This window comes from Strix aluco, chromosome 7, assembly GCF_031877795.1.
Source record: "Strix aluco isolate bStrAlu1 chromosome 7, bStrAlu1.hap1, whole genome shotgun sequence".
Classification (NCBI taxonomy): Eukaryota; Metazoa; Chordata; class Aves; order Strigiformes; family Strigidae; genus Strix; species Strix aluco.
In genome coordinates this window covers 11,545,594-11,559,285 of record NC_133937.1, presented here as the reverse complement: position 1 = coordinate 11,559,285, position 13,692 = coordinate 11,545,594, and the positions used below count along the sequence as shown (strand labels likewise).

General features: G+C 47.5%; 2 protein-coding genes across 3 annotated transcripts in view; one reads left to right on the top strand and one right to left on the bottom strand.

Annotated features, from left to right (window-relative positions):
* Nucleotides 1-2,833, top strand: part of CDHR1 (cadherin related family member 1) — a 49,633-nt gene extending 46,800 nt beyond the window's left edge. For both annotated transcript variants that reach the window (XM_074830485.1, XM_074830486.1), the window contains one exon: nucleotides 1,164-2,833. In XM_074830485.1, the coding sequence (XP_074686586.1) occupies nucleotides 1,164-1,712 (549 nt within the window). In that variant the 3' untranslated portion in view covers nucleotides 1,713-2,833. The remainder of the gene's footprint in view (nucleotides 1-1,163) is intronic.
* A 1,949-nt stretch (nucleotides 2,834-4,782) lies between these two features.
* On the bottom strand, nucleotides 4,783-9,948 carry LRIT2 (leucine rich repeat, Ig-like and transmembrane domains 2). The gene is made up of 3 exons (XM_074830484.1): nucleotides 9,788-9,948; nucleotides 8,626-9,407; nucleotides 4,783-7,341 (listed from the first exon to the last, which is right to left on the bottom strand). Exons 1-3 carry the CDS (start codon nucleotides 9,895-9,897, stop codon nucleotides 6,530-6,532), a joined length of 1,704 nt encoding a protein of 567 aa, XP_074686585.1. The 5' UTR covers nucleotides 9,898-9,948; the 3' UTR covers nucleotides 4,783-6,529.
* Nucleotides 9,949-13,692: the final 3,744 nt, after the last annotated feature.

Genomic DNA, 13,692 nt, shown 5'->3' with positions numbered 1-13,692 from the left:
ACCCTTTATTCCCTGATCAACCAGATGTTTATACATGCTTCCTAAGCTCTTTTAGTGTTTCTGGATTCAGTTCAATGTCACTGCAACTGTCTCTTCTCCTGTGCCTAGTTCAACACTTAGCTCCCTTTATTTTATAGGCTCTCTATCCTGAACACATTTCACCCTAGTTTCCTATCTGTGTTTATTATAGATACTGGCCTCTTTCAAATATAACCCTGTGAGGGTTGACCATTTCTCTTATTTTTGATATTTCCAGATCAAGTCCAGGGTAAAATCCTATATTTTAGGCCTCAAGAAGCATCCATGGACAATATTTGGAATTTGCATGAGTGGCGTCCTTTCCACCATTTCTGTAACAATGGTGATCTCCACCATCATGTATTGGAAACGTGTGAAAAGATCCAGGCTCCACCCACAGGGCAAAATCCGCAAAATTATACGGGGACCTCCAAAACGCACAGCATGATAAGCTGCAAAGTCAACTGGCCATTCATTTGTCCTTAATATGCCATATGTAGCTTATGTTATTGTTTATTTTATTTCTAAAAACAAAGCTCTTTAACTCTACTTATCTCCCCTACCTCAAAGAGTTTTGTTATGTCTGTAAAAGAGTACTTGAAAACAGAATGTAGCACATACCTGCTAACTGCTCTTTTGTACACTGTAGTTTTATAAAGTGAAGTTTTCTCATAAGCTTTTCAATGCCATGCTCAGTAATAGTCCTATAAACTGCATCACCATATCACCTGCAACTGTTTTTGAAAGATTGTTTTCTACTAATAAACTTCTGTTTAGGTTCAACACTATTATTAAATATGAAATGTAGTATAACAATACAGCTGCAGATCCCGGAGCCAATTATTTTCTTGCTCAGTTCTTGCAAGTTAAACAAACACTATGGTGACATGCAGGAATCTGTCCTAATTTGGTGGTAATACTTCTGTAAGCTTTCATGTTCAACAGTCTTCCGTTTCAGAATTCTTGCCCAGTCTCCTGCTCCATCTAAATTCTCCAAACCTGGACTGGGTCTTTGACCGTCTCTTTTTTTAGAGACAACTCCCATTAGTCAGCCCTGCTTGTTACATATTTTGGACAAATGAAATTTCTGGGTCACTGTCTGTCCCATAGAGTAAGTCACGTGTTTTCTCTGTACTCTTTTACAGACTCTTCACAAAGGGCCTATGGCCGCCTTTTTGATGCAAACTAAAGATAACCCCATGAAAGCCCTAGGAGTTCTAGCTGGTGTCATGGGCATAATGGTGATGATAACTATCATGATCTCTACTGCCATGTTCTGGCGCAACAAGCGGTCCAACAAAATCACGCCAGTAAGAAGGATCATAAAAAAGAGACAGACTCCACAGTCCCGGACAGTCAGGATGGAGTGGCTGAAGTTCAGGAGGCCCAGCAATGCTGCGAAGTTTGTTGTTGAGGATGATGACAAGAGCCTACACAACGAGAACAGCAACAACAACATCCAGTTTGCCCCAGTGCCGCCAACCGCCCCCTCGCCCCCACCACCCCCCACCCTGGCTCCCAGGAGGGATGCCCCAGGATGGCAGGTGCCAACTGTGTCTGGCTCCATCACTCCAAAGTTCATAAACAAGCAGCTGAAGAAAAGAGGTCATATCAGTGCCCACAATGCCCTCGTGTCAGAGCTCAAAATGAAGTTTGAGAAGAGGAATGCAGCTATCGGTGAGCCCCAAATCTAGGTGCTCCTGGAAGGCCCCCAGAGACAGCGGATTGTGGCTGTGCATGGATATATTTATGTGCTGTGGTCTTCCCTGTGTCTGTCAGCACCCTGTGAACCGAGAGCAGCGTCTTGCTGTGATAGCCACCCCTCACCTTCTGCAAGTATTATGTGCTATGGAGCTATGCCTCCCATAGCAAACGCTGTGGTCCGTGTTCAGTTGTGACTGCAATTCCATCAGCTCGTGTCCTGGTACCTCATGCCAGCCACAGTCTCCCCAGGTGAACGGGGATTCAGGTTGCCCCCTGTTTTGGAGGTGCCTACCCAGAATCCTGATTTTCAAACAAGGCGCTCTTCAGCCAAGGCACTGGAGTATGTCACTTCTGACCTGGTCTGGCAGATAGGTTTGAGATGTCCAAAAACCTGTCATTTCAAATCCAGACCCACTTTTGAAGACTTTGGCCTGGCTGTAGCACCAGCACTGAGTCCATGTGCAGGTGTCCCACAGTAGTGACACTGCACGTGGCAAGAGGGTATCACGTAGCTGGTACCTGCTGTCCTCAGGGAGTGACGTGCGTTGCAACAGCCAGTGGAGTGATGTGCTCACGGCCTGAGTACCTTCATTCCCAAAAGGTAAGCGGGCAGGCTTGGAGAAGTTCTTCATTTTCCTGCAGCTTATGCTGGGTTTTGCCAGAGTACGTTGACATGATGCTGTGCTTTGCTTCTGCCTTGGACTTGCCTGCTAATCAGGAGATGGGAGGGCCACCTCAGCCTCCCCTATACCAGCTGGGACAAGATTCAAGCACAGAAGTTCAACAGCAGTGCTTTCTCAATACTGCCTCCTTCTGACACTGTGTCCTCTAATGAGGAGGAAGCCAGCAGGAGAAGGACATGTTTAAAGCAGCAGGGAAGACAAGGTAAAACCAGGAGAAAAATGATAAGTGAAAAATATAGACAAGTGCTGGAAAGTCACATATGTTGGCCAGGGAAGTGTCTGGACAGATCATTTGGTTTTGTACACTGCTAGCAGAAGGTGCTGGGGAATTATTTCACCACTTCTCCTGGCTTGCTCCAGGGACTGGTGAGTGCAAAAGGAGGTTTCCTAAAATATTCTAGTTTGTCCTATCAGTATTTTTGAGTGAATTATGCAACAGTTAAGGTGGGGGGGGGGGGGGGGGGGGTGTGCAACTGACACTTCTTTTTCCTCTTATGTGACAATAAAAAGGCACTGAAAGCAGAGCACTTTTTTCACTGGATCTACCCCACAGTTTCTCCCTCATATTTGTTTCTGAGGAGGCATTTTTCAGCTGGGCCTGGCTGTTTCCCATCCCTTGGTGAGAAGGCAGCATGTGCCAGGTTGGCTGGGGAGCTCAGCACCCTGCACCCTCTGTCTGAGCTCTGGCCCCACAGGGCAGCTGTGCTGTGATGGATCAGCACCATGAACATCAAGATGGGGAGTAAACCCTACAGGACAGGATACTGTGTTAATTCAAGGGGTTCATGAGGCTCCACCTATCATTTTAGCTGGACCAGCAGATCTGGCCCTCAGGGGCTCTTCTCTCACCCTGTTAGCTGGTCTAATTCCCTTTGTTTGCACCAAGAATTCATCAGCTTAGCAGATAACTGGTTGAATAAGAAGTTAGCCACTGACAGGGAAAATCCCATATTTTTTAACTTCAGTTGAATCCACCTAGAAGCCAGAAGGTGACCATGGCTCCTGTCACCATGACTCTTGGCTGATCCAGGAGATGTAGTCAAGAGGTGCAGCAGAGTCCCATCTGGGGACTGTGGCAACAGTGCTGCTCCCAGAGCCTCTCTTGCCACGTCTCTCATTTTCTCCACGGTTGTCTTGCTTATCCCTCCTCCTGGGACTGCGTGGCGTGAGGCCCAGGCTGTCACATTGTGTGCAGGCACTTCATCCTTGTCCTCCAGCCACCGAGCAGTGGGAGGGACCGTGCAGCCCCTGGCCCTGCTCCTGCTGCCCTGCGCAAGCACTGGCCTTCTGCTGGTTGTGTCTCTGCCAGGTTCTGCAGTGTTTCCCACGGTACCAAAAGTTCATGATTTATTCCCCATACTACTGTTTTCCCGATGTTGTGTTGAAGCCAGTATTCAGTGTTCATTCTCCAAAGAAGAAAGCCTATAAAGACCATTCAATTAAGTGAGATTTAACAGGAATTATAGGTTTATAGTCTTAGAGATTATATTTAAGAGGGAGTAAAGATGTTTTATTACTATGTTGTGAGACTTTTTTCCAGTTACTCTGTATTTCCAACTTCAGGGGTTTTTTTTTTAATAAATTAAAAAAAATTCAAAAGGTGCTTCTGTGCATGGTGTGCTTCTGCTGGCAACGATGCCTTGTCATTGCTTGTTATGTGACCGCACAGGCAGAGGCAGCCAGACAGCTTTCTAGGACAACCAAATGGCCCCTTTTGTGGGCTGCAAGTCAGGAGGGAGGCTGTGTGGTTTTTGGGTAACACCATCCTGGAAGGAGAGGAGGTGAGAAGCAGGATGCTGTGGAGCACGGGACTGACAGATAAGCCCCTGGCTGAGCACCCATTGTGCTCTGCAGTCCACCGCAGCATGGCCTCAGGGTCAGGAAGGCTCCTCATCAGGCAGCAGGTTTAGTCTGATGTCAGTGCTCACTGCATATGCGGTTTATTATGACCTTGCTACACGTGGTGATGGAATGTTTTGTCTTTCCCTGGCTGTTTCCTCGCTGTGATTCAGCAGCTCTCCCTACAGTTTGCCATTGTTCCTCTATGTTGACTGGTGTGGGAGAAGCCCAGTCGTTACAGGCACTGGTTTGTTTTCAGTTCCCCTCGTACATAGCCCCATGCTGGTCCTCAACCAGCATTAACTCATGCCTGACCCCATACACACCATCTCCCCAGGGGTTTCTCCAAGACAAGGTTGTTTCCCCACTTGGCTGGTGGCTTTTGCCCCTTCCTCACCTCTCCAGACCCCCTGTCACACGTGCTGCAACTGCCCAACCTCCCCCATCCCTGCTGCCAAACCCCAGAGCTACTTGGCATTCAGGTTTCTTTGCAATTTCTAACTGTAAAAGAATAGAAATGAAGCAGAGGACATCTGCGTATTCTAAAAATCCATCATGTTTATTACTTCAAAGCTAAAAGACTGACAAGACTAGGAAGTCCCTTGAAGTATAACACCAATAGTCAGCATTGATCAAACAGGTCTCTGTTCAAAAGCTGTGCAGTAACTTACAGCAGAAGACGGTGCTGGGAGAGGAAACGTGGGGCCTGAGCAGAGACAGTGTGGCAAACACAGCAAAAACCAAAATACAACTAGAAAGCCAAACTGCCACATAGTAAAGCTCACATTAGGCTTTATCTCTGCTTACAGCTGAGGTTTCTACTCTAGTTTTTTTCTTTCTGAGGTGATCTATAACAACACCTGTGACAAGGGCTGTGGGTCTATCAGGCATGTCTTCTGATTGTGCTGGAAAGCACGAGGCCAAAACAGAAAAGAGTAAGTCACGTGTCCTCAGACCCCCAAGAAACACAGCATGAGCTGCTCTGTGAGTGGGGGCTGGTTGCTTTTACATGCATACTTGGGGGTTTTGCCTCTAAAAAGAAGGCAAGCTTTGGTTTCAAAGCATCAGGATGGGAAGGTGGCCTGTATGCACTTGGGGAAGGTGCCTGGCTTGACCATTCAACTCCCAAACCCTGGCTCCACCACCCTCTCTGCCCTTGGCCGCTTGTCCAACCAGCCTGGTTCAGGCTGAGCATTCCCATCACTCCCTGCATCACCCCGCAGCCACAGCACCATCCTGGGAAAAGGGAGACAAGTGGTGGGGAGGGCGGAAGGGCTGGAAGTTGAGTGTTTACCTGCAAAAGACAAACTGTTCATTTTTCACCAGCTCTTGTTCCTAACTTTAAAAAGAATGTATTAACACAACACTTGTGTAGCAATAGGTGTTGGGGGGGGGGGAGGTGTTTGTTAGAATAAAACTAAAATGGTCCTCTAAGATATGTTTGGACACAAGTAAAAGGCCCTACCCTTCTCCATAGTACAAAAAACCCCACCCAAACCAGCTGAAAAACACAAAACCCCGTGCTGTGGCTACATTACACTGGTGTTCAGTAAGCACTCACAGGTCTCTTTGTGGTACAACTGAGGTTGTGAACCTCTTAGGGCTGTGTAAACTTCAAGGAGGAGTAAGAAAAAAAAACACCAAAGCCAAGCAAAACAAACAAAAAACACCCAGCCCCAAAACCAACACCACTGATCAAAAAAAAAGTGTTTTTCTTCAAAAGAAACAGAATAGCTCAATCACGTTGACCCAATCCTTCCCCGCTACTTTTTGTTGCTGGTTCTGACCACAGCCCTGCCCTGGCTCCCCTGTTCTGTTTCCATGAGGCAGTGCACAGGAGAAGCCCGAGCAGGGCACAGGGCAGAGCTGTAGACAATCATCCCCACTCACCCCCCAGCTGGGAAAAACAAAGAAATAAAGACATGCCTGTGTGGGTGAGCAAGGGGAGACCTTTTCCCTTTTGCCACATGCATTGCTATTGGGTTTGGAGGTTTTTTTGTTAATGTTTGTTTTCTTGTGTGTCTGTGTGTGTAGCTCCATAACAGTGCTGCAGAGGCATCCCGGGGCTCCAGGTGCACAGCCACACACCCACAACCGTACACCCCCTTTCCCAGGGCTCCCCAAGCTTGCTGCAAACCCCAGCCATGTGCCCTGCCATGCCCTGAGTCCTTGCAGCACAGAACCTTCCTTGCATGGTCTAGCAAGAAAACCAGCACGTGCTATGGCTCAAGGGCACCTGTAAAAGGTGCCGCTGCAGCCATGTTTAAGGGTGAGCAGGGGCTGGGCTAGTAGAGGTCAGCACTGTTCCTGTGGGGTGGCCGGGTCTTGTCTGGCTCCTCGTGGTCTGGGGGCTGCTGGGCACCGCAGCCACCTTTGGGGTGGCAGAGCCTGTCCTCGCTGCCGGCAGGCAGGCTGTCCAGTGTGCTCTCCTTGCTGCCGGTGGCCTGTGCTTGGCCCCCGCGGCGGCGGCGGGGGCAGGCGCCGGGGCAGCGGACCAGGCAGCCGGGGCGGGCCTCAGTCGTGCAGGCGTACATGCCGGCGGGCACGGCCAGCACCATGGCACAAACGATGACCACGATGTGGATGAGCTTCTCGCGCTGCTCCATCTGGCTGATGTCACTGCCTGTGACGAAGACGACGCACTGGCCCTTGCGGGGCGCCTGGTTGCGCACGGCCACACAGACCTCGTACTTAGTGGCAGGCAGCAGGTCGGTCACCGAGTAGGTGTTGACGCCGGGGCCGATGTAGATGGCATCCTTCCGGGCGGCGTCGTAGCGGCCCACCAGGAGGGTGTACCAGGTCTCCCCTGGCTCTGCAGCTGCTGCTGCCACTGCAAACCACTCCAGGGTGATGCCGTAGACTGTCTGCTTGGCGATGCGCACTTCTACGTGGGCACCCGGCTCAGCGGGGGCGATGGCAGCCCAGCCCGTTGGGGTGGTGGATGCCCACGGAGTGCCCACGCGGAGGGTGATGGCCACCGAGGTGTTGCCCAAGAAGTTAGCAGCCGTGCAGGTGTAGTTGCCGGCGTCCGCTGGCCGTGCTGCCGGGATCAGCAGCTCTGAGCGGACGGTCTCCTCGCTGATGGGCTGGGTGGACACTGTGGGCAGAGGAGAGTGCGTCAGTAGACGGGGGCCTCTCCTGCCTGTGTGGGCAGGGAGCCACCATGCCCCTGGGGCAGCCCCAAGACTGCTCTGGTGTGGGATGGGGGCCAGGAGGCCAGGCAGGACCTGCCCTGCCCAAGGAAAGAGGAAGAGGGGCACGGGACTGTGCCATCTGCCATCAGCATCCTCAGGTCAGGGCAAGCCAGGGAGAACCACTGAGGTGCAGGACGCACAGCTGCATTCTGGACACACACTCTGTTCTCCATTAGGATTGAGTGCAGAAAAATGTCAGTCTCAAGAAGCTTGGGCCAAAAAGAGGTGTGTGGAGCCAGGAATTTTGGGCTGGAAGTAAGATGCAGCTTTAAGAATAGTATGAAACACCCTGTTGTCTACCCAAACAGGGAGCATGACTGTGAGGTTCGGAAGAGCCTGTATGTAATTAATTCTGCATGTGCTTGTGGAAAGTTGCACAAGTGCTGCTGTAAAGCTGCAATTAAAGCAAATATCAGTCCAGGATGAAGGGCTAATGCTATCTTATTTAGCTAGCTGGCTTATTAGGAACACATATAACCTATGCGGTGCCCATATGCACCCGATGAAAATAGCAACTTGTCCTAGTGAAGGCTCTTAGTAAAAAATAAATGTGAGGGAGAGTGTGAAAGAGCCGAGCTGGATGGGGAGGAAGAGGGAAAGGCCTCGTATTATTTATGTTCAATAAAGAACATAAATAAGCAAAGCTTATGGAGAGCAACCACCTCTGTTTTGGTTGTAGAATGTGAATGGACACAGACAGGTAACAGGGCTGCAAGATTTTGTGGTTTTTGTGCTCCTACAAACACACACAGACATACGAATATATAGAGTGTGTGCATATATATATGTAGTATATAATGTATACTGTAAATATATACATGTCTAGATAACTACATATTTATTATATATGTACAACTGATGTATTATTAATAGTTCTTACATCATGTGTCATGATGAAAGAGCTACTACTAAAAATCAACACATAAAATAATTGTGTAAAAATGAGGCCATGCTCCTTTCATCTTTGACTGATATCCTGCGTGAAACAGCTCTTCTCATGCTCAGACATGCTTAAACACGTAGGATGATTAAGATTATTTGGATTATTGCCACCACAATAACTGTGATGCTCTAAAGGGGCTGAGAACTGGTGTGGTGACTGTGATGGCCTGAAGACCTACATAAGTAGAATAACAGAACATAAATTTTTAATGAAAAAAAAAAAAAGAAGAAAAAACTTTGCTTACCATTAAATGCCCTTAAAAGTTTGAGTGCATAGGTCCACCAGACAGCCGGGGAAGGGCTGGCTTGCACGAAGCAGGTCAGGGTGACATTCAGCCCCACAGGGACTGTCATGTTGGTGTCAAGGGCTGAGGTCAGGGGCTTCATGCAGCTGTTGAGCTCCACTTCATGAAAAAACTTCCCTTCCCTGAATTTCGGGCTTGAGCAAGTTAAATAGGGATTCATTAGAATAATGGGTGGGCTGACCGACTTGATAAACTGGACAAATCCCCGCAGGCGACAGTCACAAATCCAGGGGTTGTCATGAAGGGCCAGGACGGCGGTGGAAACAGCTTCTCTCTGCCCCTCCACCCTCTGGCTCCTCTGGTAGACAGGCCAGCTGTAGAAGACATCCCTGGATATGACAGTAAGCTGATTTGAGGATAGATCTAAATAGGTCAGGTTGGGCAGATAGCGGAGTGCATGTTCTGGAAGGACATCCAGCCGGTTGTGCTTCAGATCCAGGATTTTCAGAGCTGGACTGTCTTGAAATGCTGTCCATGGCACTGAACTTAATTTGTTCCCTTGTAAGCGCAGCTCCTTCAGAGCCGGCAGATATTCCAGACTCTTGATATGCATCACTGTGATGTTGTTAAAATTAAGCCAGAGACACTCCAAGGCACTAACATTCTCAAAAGACCCGCGAGGCAATTCTGTTAGGTGAGAATTTTCTATTCTAATTTTCCGGATGTCCTGAGGGATGTTTTCAGGGATCTGCCTCAGCAGTGCAGACATGCAGAGCAAACTCCTAAGGAGGAAACCAGAAAATTCTCCAGGTCACACACAATATTCATGCCTAACAAACCAGTTCCCTATACAGGTCTAAAAGCACTTGAATAATTATAAGGTAGTGTATACAGGGCACACATAAGCCATACATCCATCCTTCGCTGGGTTTTATACCCATTTTCCCCCAAAGAATACAATTAAGTGCTACGCATGCAATGACATATCTCAGGGAAATAAGAGAAATCTCATTCTGTGCTGAAGCTAGTACTATTCAAGTATTAGAGAAGGCATACCATGTGGCCATCTGTTGGTTTTGGTGCTCACATCATCAGCAAATATATATTGGGACTCTCCAAGCTGCTTCGCTGGGGCTATAACTAGGGTAAGTAGCATTCTTACCTTCCAAAGCTGTCTTGAGAACATGAGCATCCTGTGACACAAGACAAAACAGATGGGTTTATCTTGTGGAAGACCAGAAGTAGAAGAAAAATATGACAAATAGGGTCCATATTCTCCTTTAAGAAAGCACTGTGCAGGGTTTGCACCAAACATGCCAACAGTCTCCAAGAAGAAAATCCTATTAGCTGTAATCTTCCTTGACGCAGAAATAAATCCTGCTGGGGACCCGGCCCTAAAGAAGACAAGTAGGATGGTTCATAGCCTGTGTCGAAGTGCTAAAAATTACCCCCTGGACCACTCTTGGCATTTATTCATCAGCTGCAGGGATTCTGACAGACATGTTTATTTGGTTGGTAATATGAGGATGGACCCAAAACCACTTCTGTTCTCAAGACTTTACAAGTAGTTAACCAGGCCTATTTACTTTTTAATTTCAAGAGGTCTATCTCAATCTCCTATATTTTGATGGCATTTATCAAGGCAGAAAACGACAGTAAGGGCCAGATTCACAGCTGTAATTTGTCAGTGCCTAGTGCCATATTGCACAAGCCATCAGGCCCCAAACTCTGCCCACAGCTCTGTGCAGGGTGCACATGGTGAGCATGAAACCTACTCCCCAAACTTAGTTGGTCTGTCATGGAAACATAACTACGACATTATTTTTCCTCTAAAAGAACTTCATCCCACACACACCATCTCCACTCTTACACATTGGTAATGAAAACAACAACATAGCTGTAGCCAGTCTGTTGTCTTCTCTGAGAAAAAATTATCTTGAAAGTTAGTTATCTCTATTGTATAAGTATAAAATTTCAGTGCTATTCTCTGGCTTCCCCATAAGACATGTGATGATTGCCTTTTGGTCACCTTGAAAAGCTCAGACTAAATAATTCTATGAGAAGGAATTTGGAGTAACCAATTTTTTTTTTTTTTTTTTTTAATCCAAAACAGAAGTTTCGGTTATAATTTCCAAGCAGCACTGTGTTCTCCTGGGGCCATCTAGTGTGTATGGACTTCATTACAGCCTGCAGAAAGCAGCATGCAGCCAGGAAAGGGCTTAACCTCATTGCCAGTACTTGTGAAGCTGGGTCACAAATCAAGATTAGCCTCAACCTACTTATCCTCTAACCTATGGGACCAGGGTAGAAAAATATTTATAGTGCAAACGCTTAGATCTATACATGGCTGTTGGGGTTAGTGCAATAGCATAGCCACTGTGAGCTTACAGAAGACATAGGATTGATTCTTCAGATTTTAAATGGACAGGCATGTTGATTTCAAGGCAAATCACCAGAAAGAACTGGTGGGGAAACCACTGAGGACTGTTGCATGATGGCCTCCCATGTACAAGCAGCAGGCCGTGAGTGGTGGGCCTGCTGGACTGCTGTTGCTTACTATGCCCAGCATCTAATCACAAGCATATAGAATTAATTTTTTTTTTAAATGAAATATTCCTTATTTGTCCATGGTACGGTACTTAATATTTCAACAGCTGTCCTACATTTTAACATGCCAGTAAGCCATGAGTGAAGGAGAAAGGCTGCTGGTCTGTAGCACAGCAGATGCAGCAGTGATAAATCCCTCACCTGACTGTGGTGGCCTCTGGGGACATTTCTTGATGAAGTTGTTGCTGCTGCAGTGAAAATGGCACCAGCACAGTCCCAAGAGCTAGCAGACACTCCTTATGCACTTTCAGTGTAGCTTAGGCAGCAAAGAGGACACCCGCCAGCAGGGCTGGCTGGCTAAACTGGGAGTGCTGCAGGAGCGACACTGGCAGCTGCAATGGGACGATGTGTCCTTCCCGGTCGTCCATCAGCCACTGAAGTAGAGGGCCTCAGTGACCCCGTGCCCACCCTGCATGAGCATGGGCCTCTGGGGAGACAAATGCCACACTCACCACTGCCTTTGGTCCTCTCCTCTCTTGTAGTCTGCCATGGAAATATTCCCTAGTAAAACAATGATATTATTATTTTATAATTGCAATTATATAATTTTACACCTTATTATAACTAGTAATAACAGTAGTAAACTACATACAACGTAGTTAGTTAGAAAACAGTTGGGAGTCAGGAGCAAACCTGGAGTTCGCCCGTGTATGAGCTGCAGAGTCTGGGAGAGAAAAGTTTTCAGCAGAGGCAGAAGAAAACCAGTGTCTTGATGGTGTTCAACCTCATTTAGAGGTGATGGGACACCTTCTCATGATGGGATAAATGGTTGAAATCCACCCAGATCATTGGCTTGGTCGGTCATGCTGGCCAGGCGTTCACAAGGAGTTGGAGATGCCCATCAGTGCATGGGGTTCACAAGGAAAGCGCAGGAGAAAACTACCCATTTTGTGAGTGGCACACATGTCACCAGCAAGGCCACAGGGTTGGGATGGTTTAGTTGTCACCAGCATCAGGCAGGTCAGCAGGAGGGATTTTAAGGCCCAACCTTGCAAAAACCTCCTTTGCTTGCAGGGAAGGTGCCTCCTTTGCCACCTTCGCATCCCTCCTCCATGGTCCCTAGAGAGGGTCTTAAAGTATGTGGCAGCTAAAAGTCACATCTTCAAAAGAAAATTTCATGAAAAAGTGTTATTTGTTAACAGGTTTATATATGGAGTAACAACTATTGGTCGGTTCCCCCCATGTACATCTTTGGGCACAGTACAGGTGCATAATGCTCAATATCCTGGGATGAAGCAAGTAAAATTTCATCCAGGCTTCTCTGTTAGAAATTACATTAATTTAAATAAATGAGTTGATTAACAGAAAAAAACCCTAACATTGCAGTTTTCTTTCTCTCACACGAGCTCTCATCCCAGTCCCACCTATCTTCTACAAGGCTGGAAAATGACCTTTCAAAGAGAGTTGTTAGTTAGTACCATGGGCAGATGCTCCAACTGTTTTCAGGCTGCTTGAGAGGCCATTTCTCTAAATATTACCAAACTCCAAGTGTACTCAGAAGGTTCAGTATTAACCTGAGAAAGTAGTGGTGAATTACTTATCAAAATCAGATGAATTAGTGGGTAGAGAATTTACTCACTGTCTAGGATAGAGAAAGGGGGAAAAGAAAAAAAAAAAGGAAAAAAAAAATGTAAAGGAAAAATTTCCCCAAACAGTGTCAGCCACAGCCATTCTGTTTATGTTCCCTACTGGAGTGGGATTTTGCTGCCTTTTTAGTTCAGCCCAGTTTATGCCTGCCTGTAAATTTAATGGTCACTTTGGTGACAGCAGATGTCCACTCGGTTCAGCTGCTCTTTAACATCAAGTGGCATCCTGGCCGAAGCCAAAATGCAGAACAAGCTAACTAAAACCCAAGCTGTCAAAATAAATCTCCACAGAGACATTGTCTGCTAATCTGTGGGAAGTGGAGTCTAAGAGACTGCGCTGATTGCCAAAGCAAATGCCGAAAGGATGCCCATTGCACGCTCCCAGCGATGGCGAGGGAGTCAAACTCCATCTTGAAACAACAGACACACACAGGTCTGTAAGAAATCAAGTCCAGGCTGATGCTTTACAATTACAGTTCCTCTGCCAGGGCTATCAGTGTTAGAAATCCCTGCTGGGGACGACCACAGCAAGTCCCACAGAGAGCTGGCAAAGGGGCATTACCTGCCCCTTCCACCCTCCAACGGCAAGGAAAGGCTTCATCTCCCACTCAGGGCACCTCAGGGCAGGAGCAGAGTCCATCTTCCATGCAGAAACCAGGAGCCAAGGGCCAACACACTCCTGTGGGGTGTGACCACAGGCGGAGCATCTCCACGTCACCACCAGCAGCCCCTGGCTCTTGGGAAATATGGGCACTGCTCCAAGGCTTGCTACCACCTCTGAGAAGCTCCTGGTCCTGCTCTCTGGGGCATATTCATCAGTTTGAACCTTTGCCGGCAATTGCTAAATTCTTTCTTTTCAATTTTGATGAATAGG

Bases quoted from the DNA above. Each gene is read 5' to 3' on its own strand.
- LRIT2 (XM_074830484.1), bottom strand. From the start codon at position 9,897: ATGGACCCTATTTGTCATATTTTTCTTCTACTTCTGGTCTTCCACAAG. The intron at 9,408-9,787 runs GTAAGAATGCTA...TTTCCTCCTTAG, and splicing joins TCTCAAGACAGCTTTGGAAG to GAGTTTGCTCTGCATGTCTG. The intron at 7,342-8,625 runs GTAAGCAAAGTT...CTCTGCCCACAG, and splicing joins ACTTTTAAGGGCATTTAATG to TGTCCACCCAGCCCATCAGC.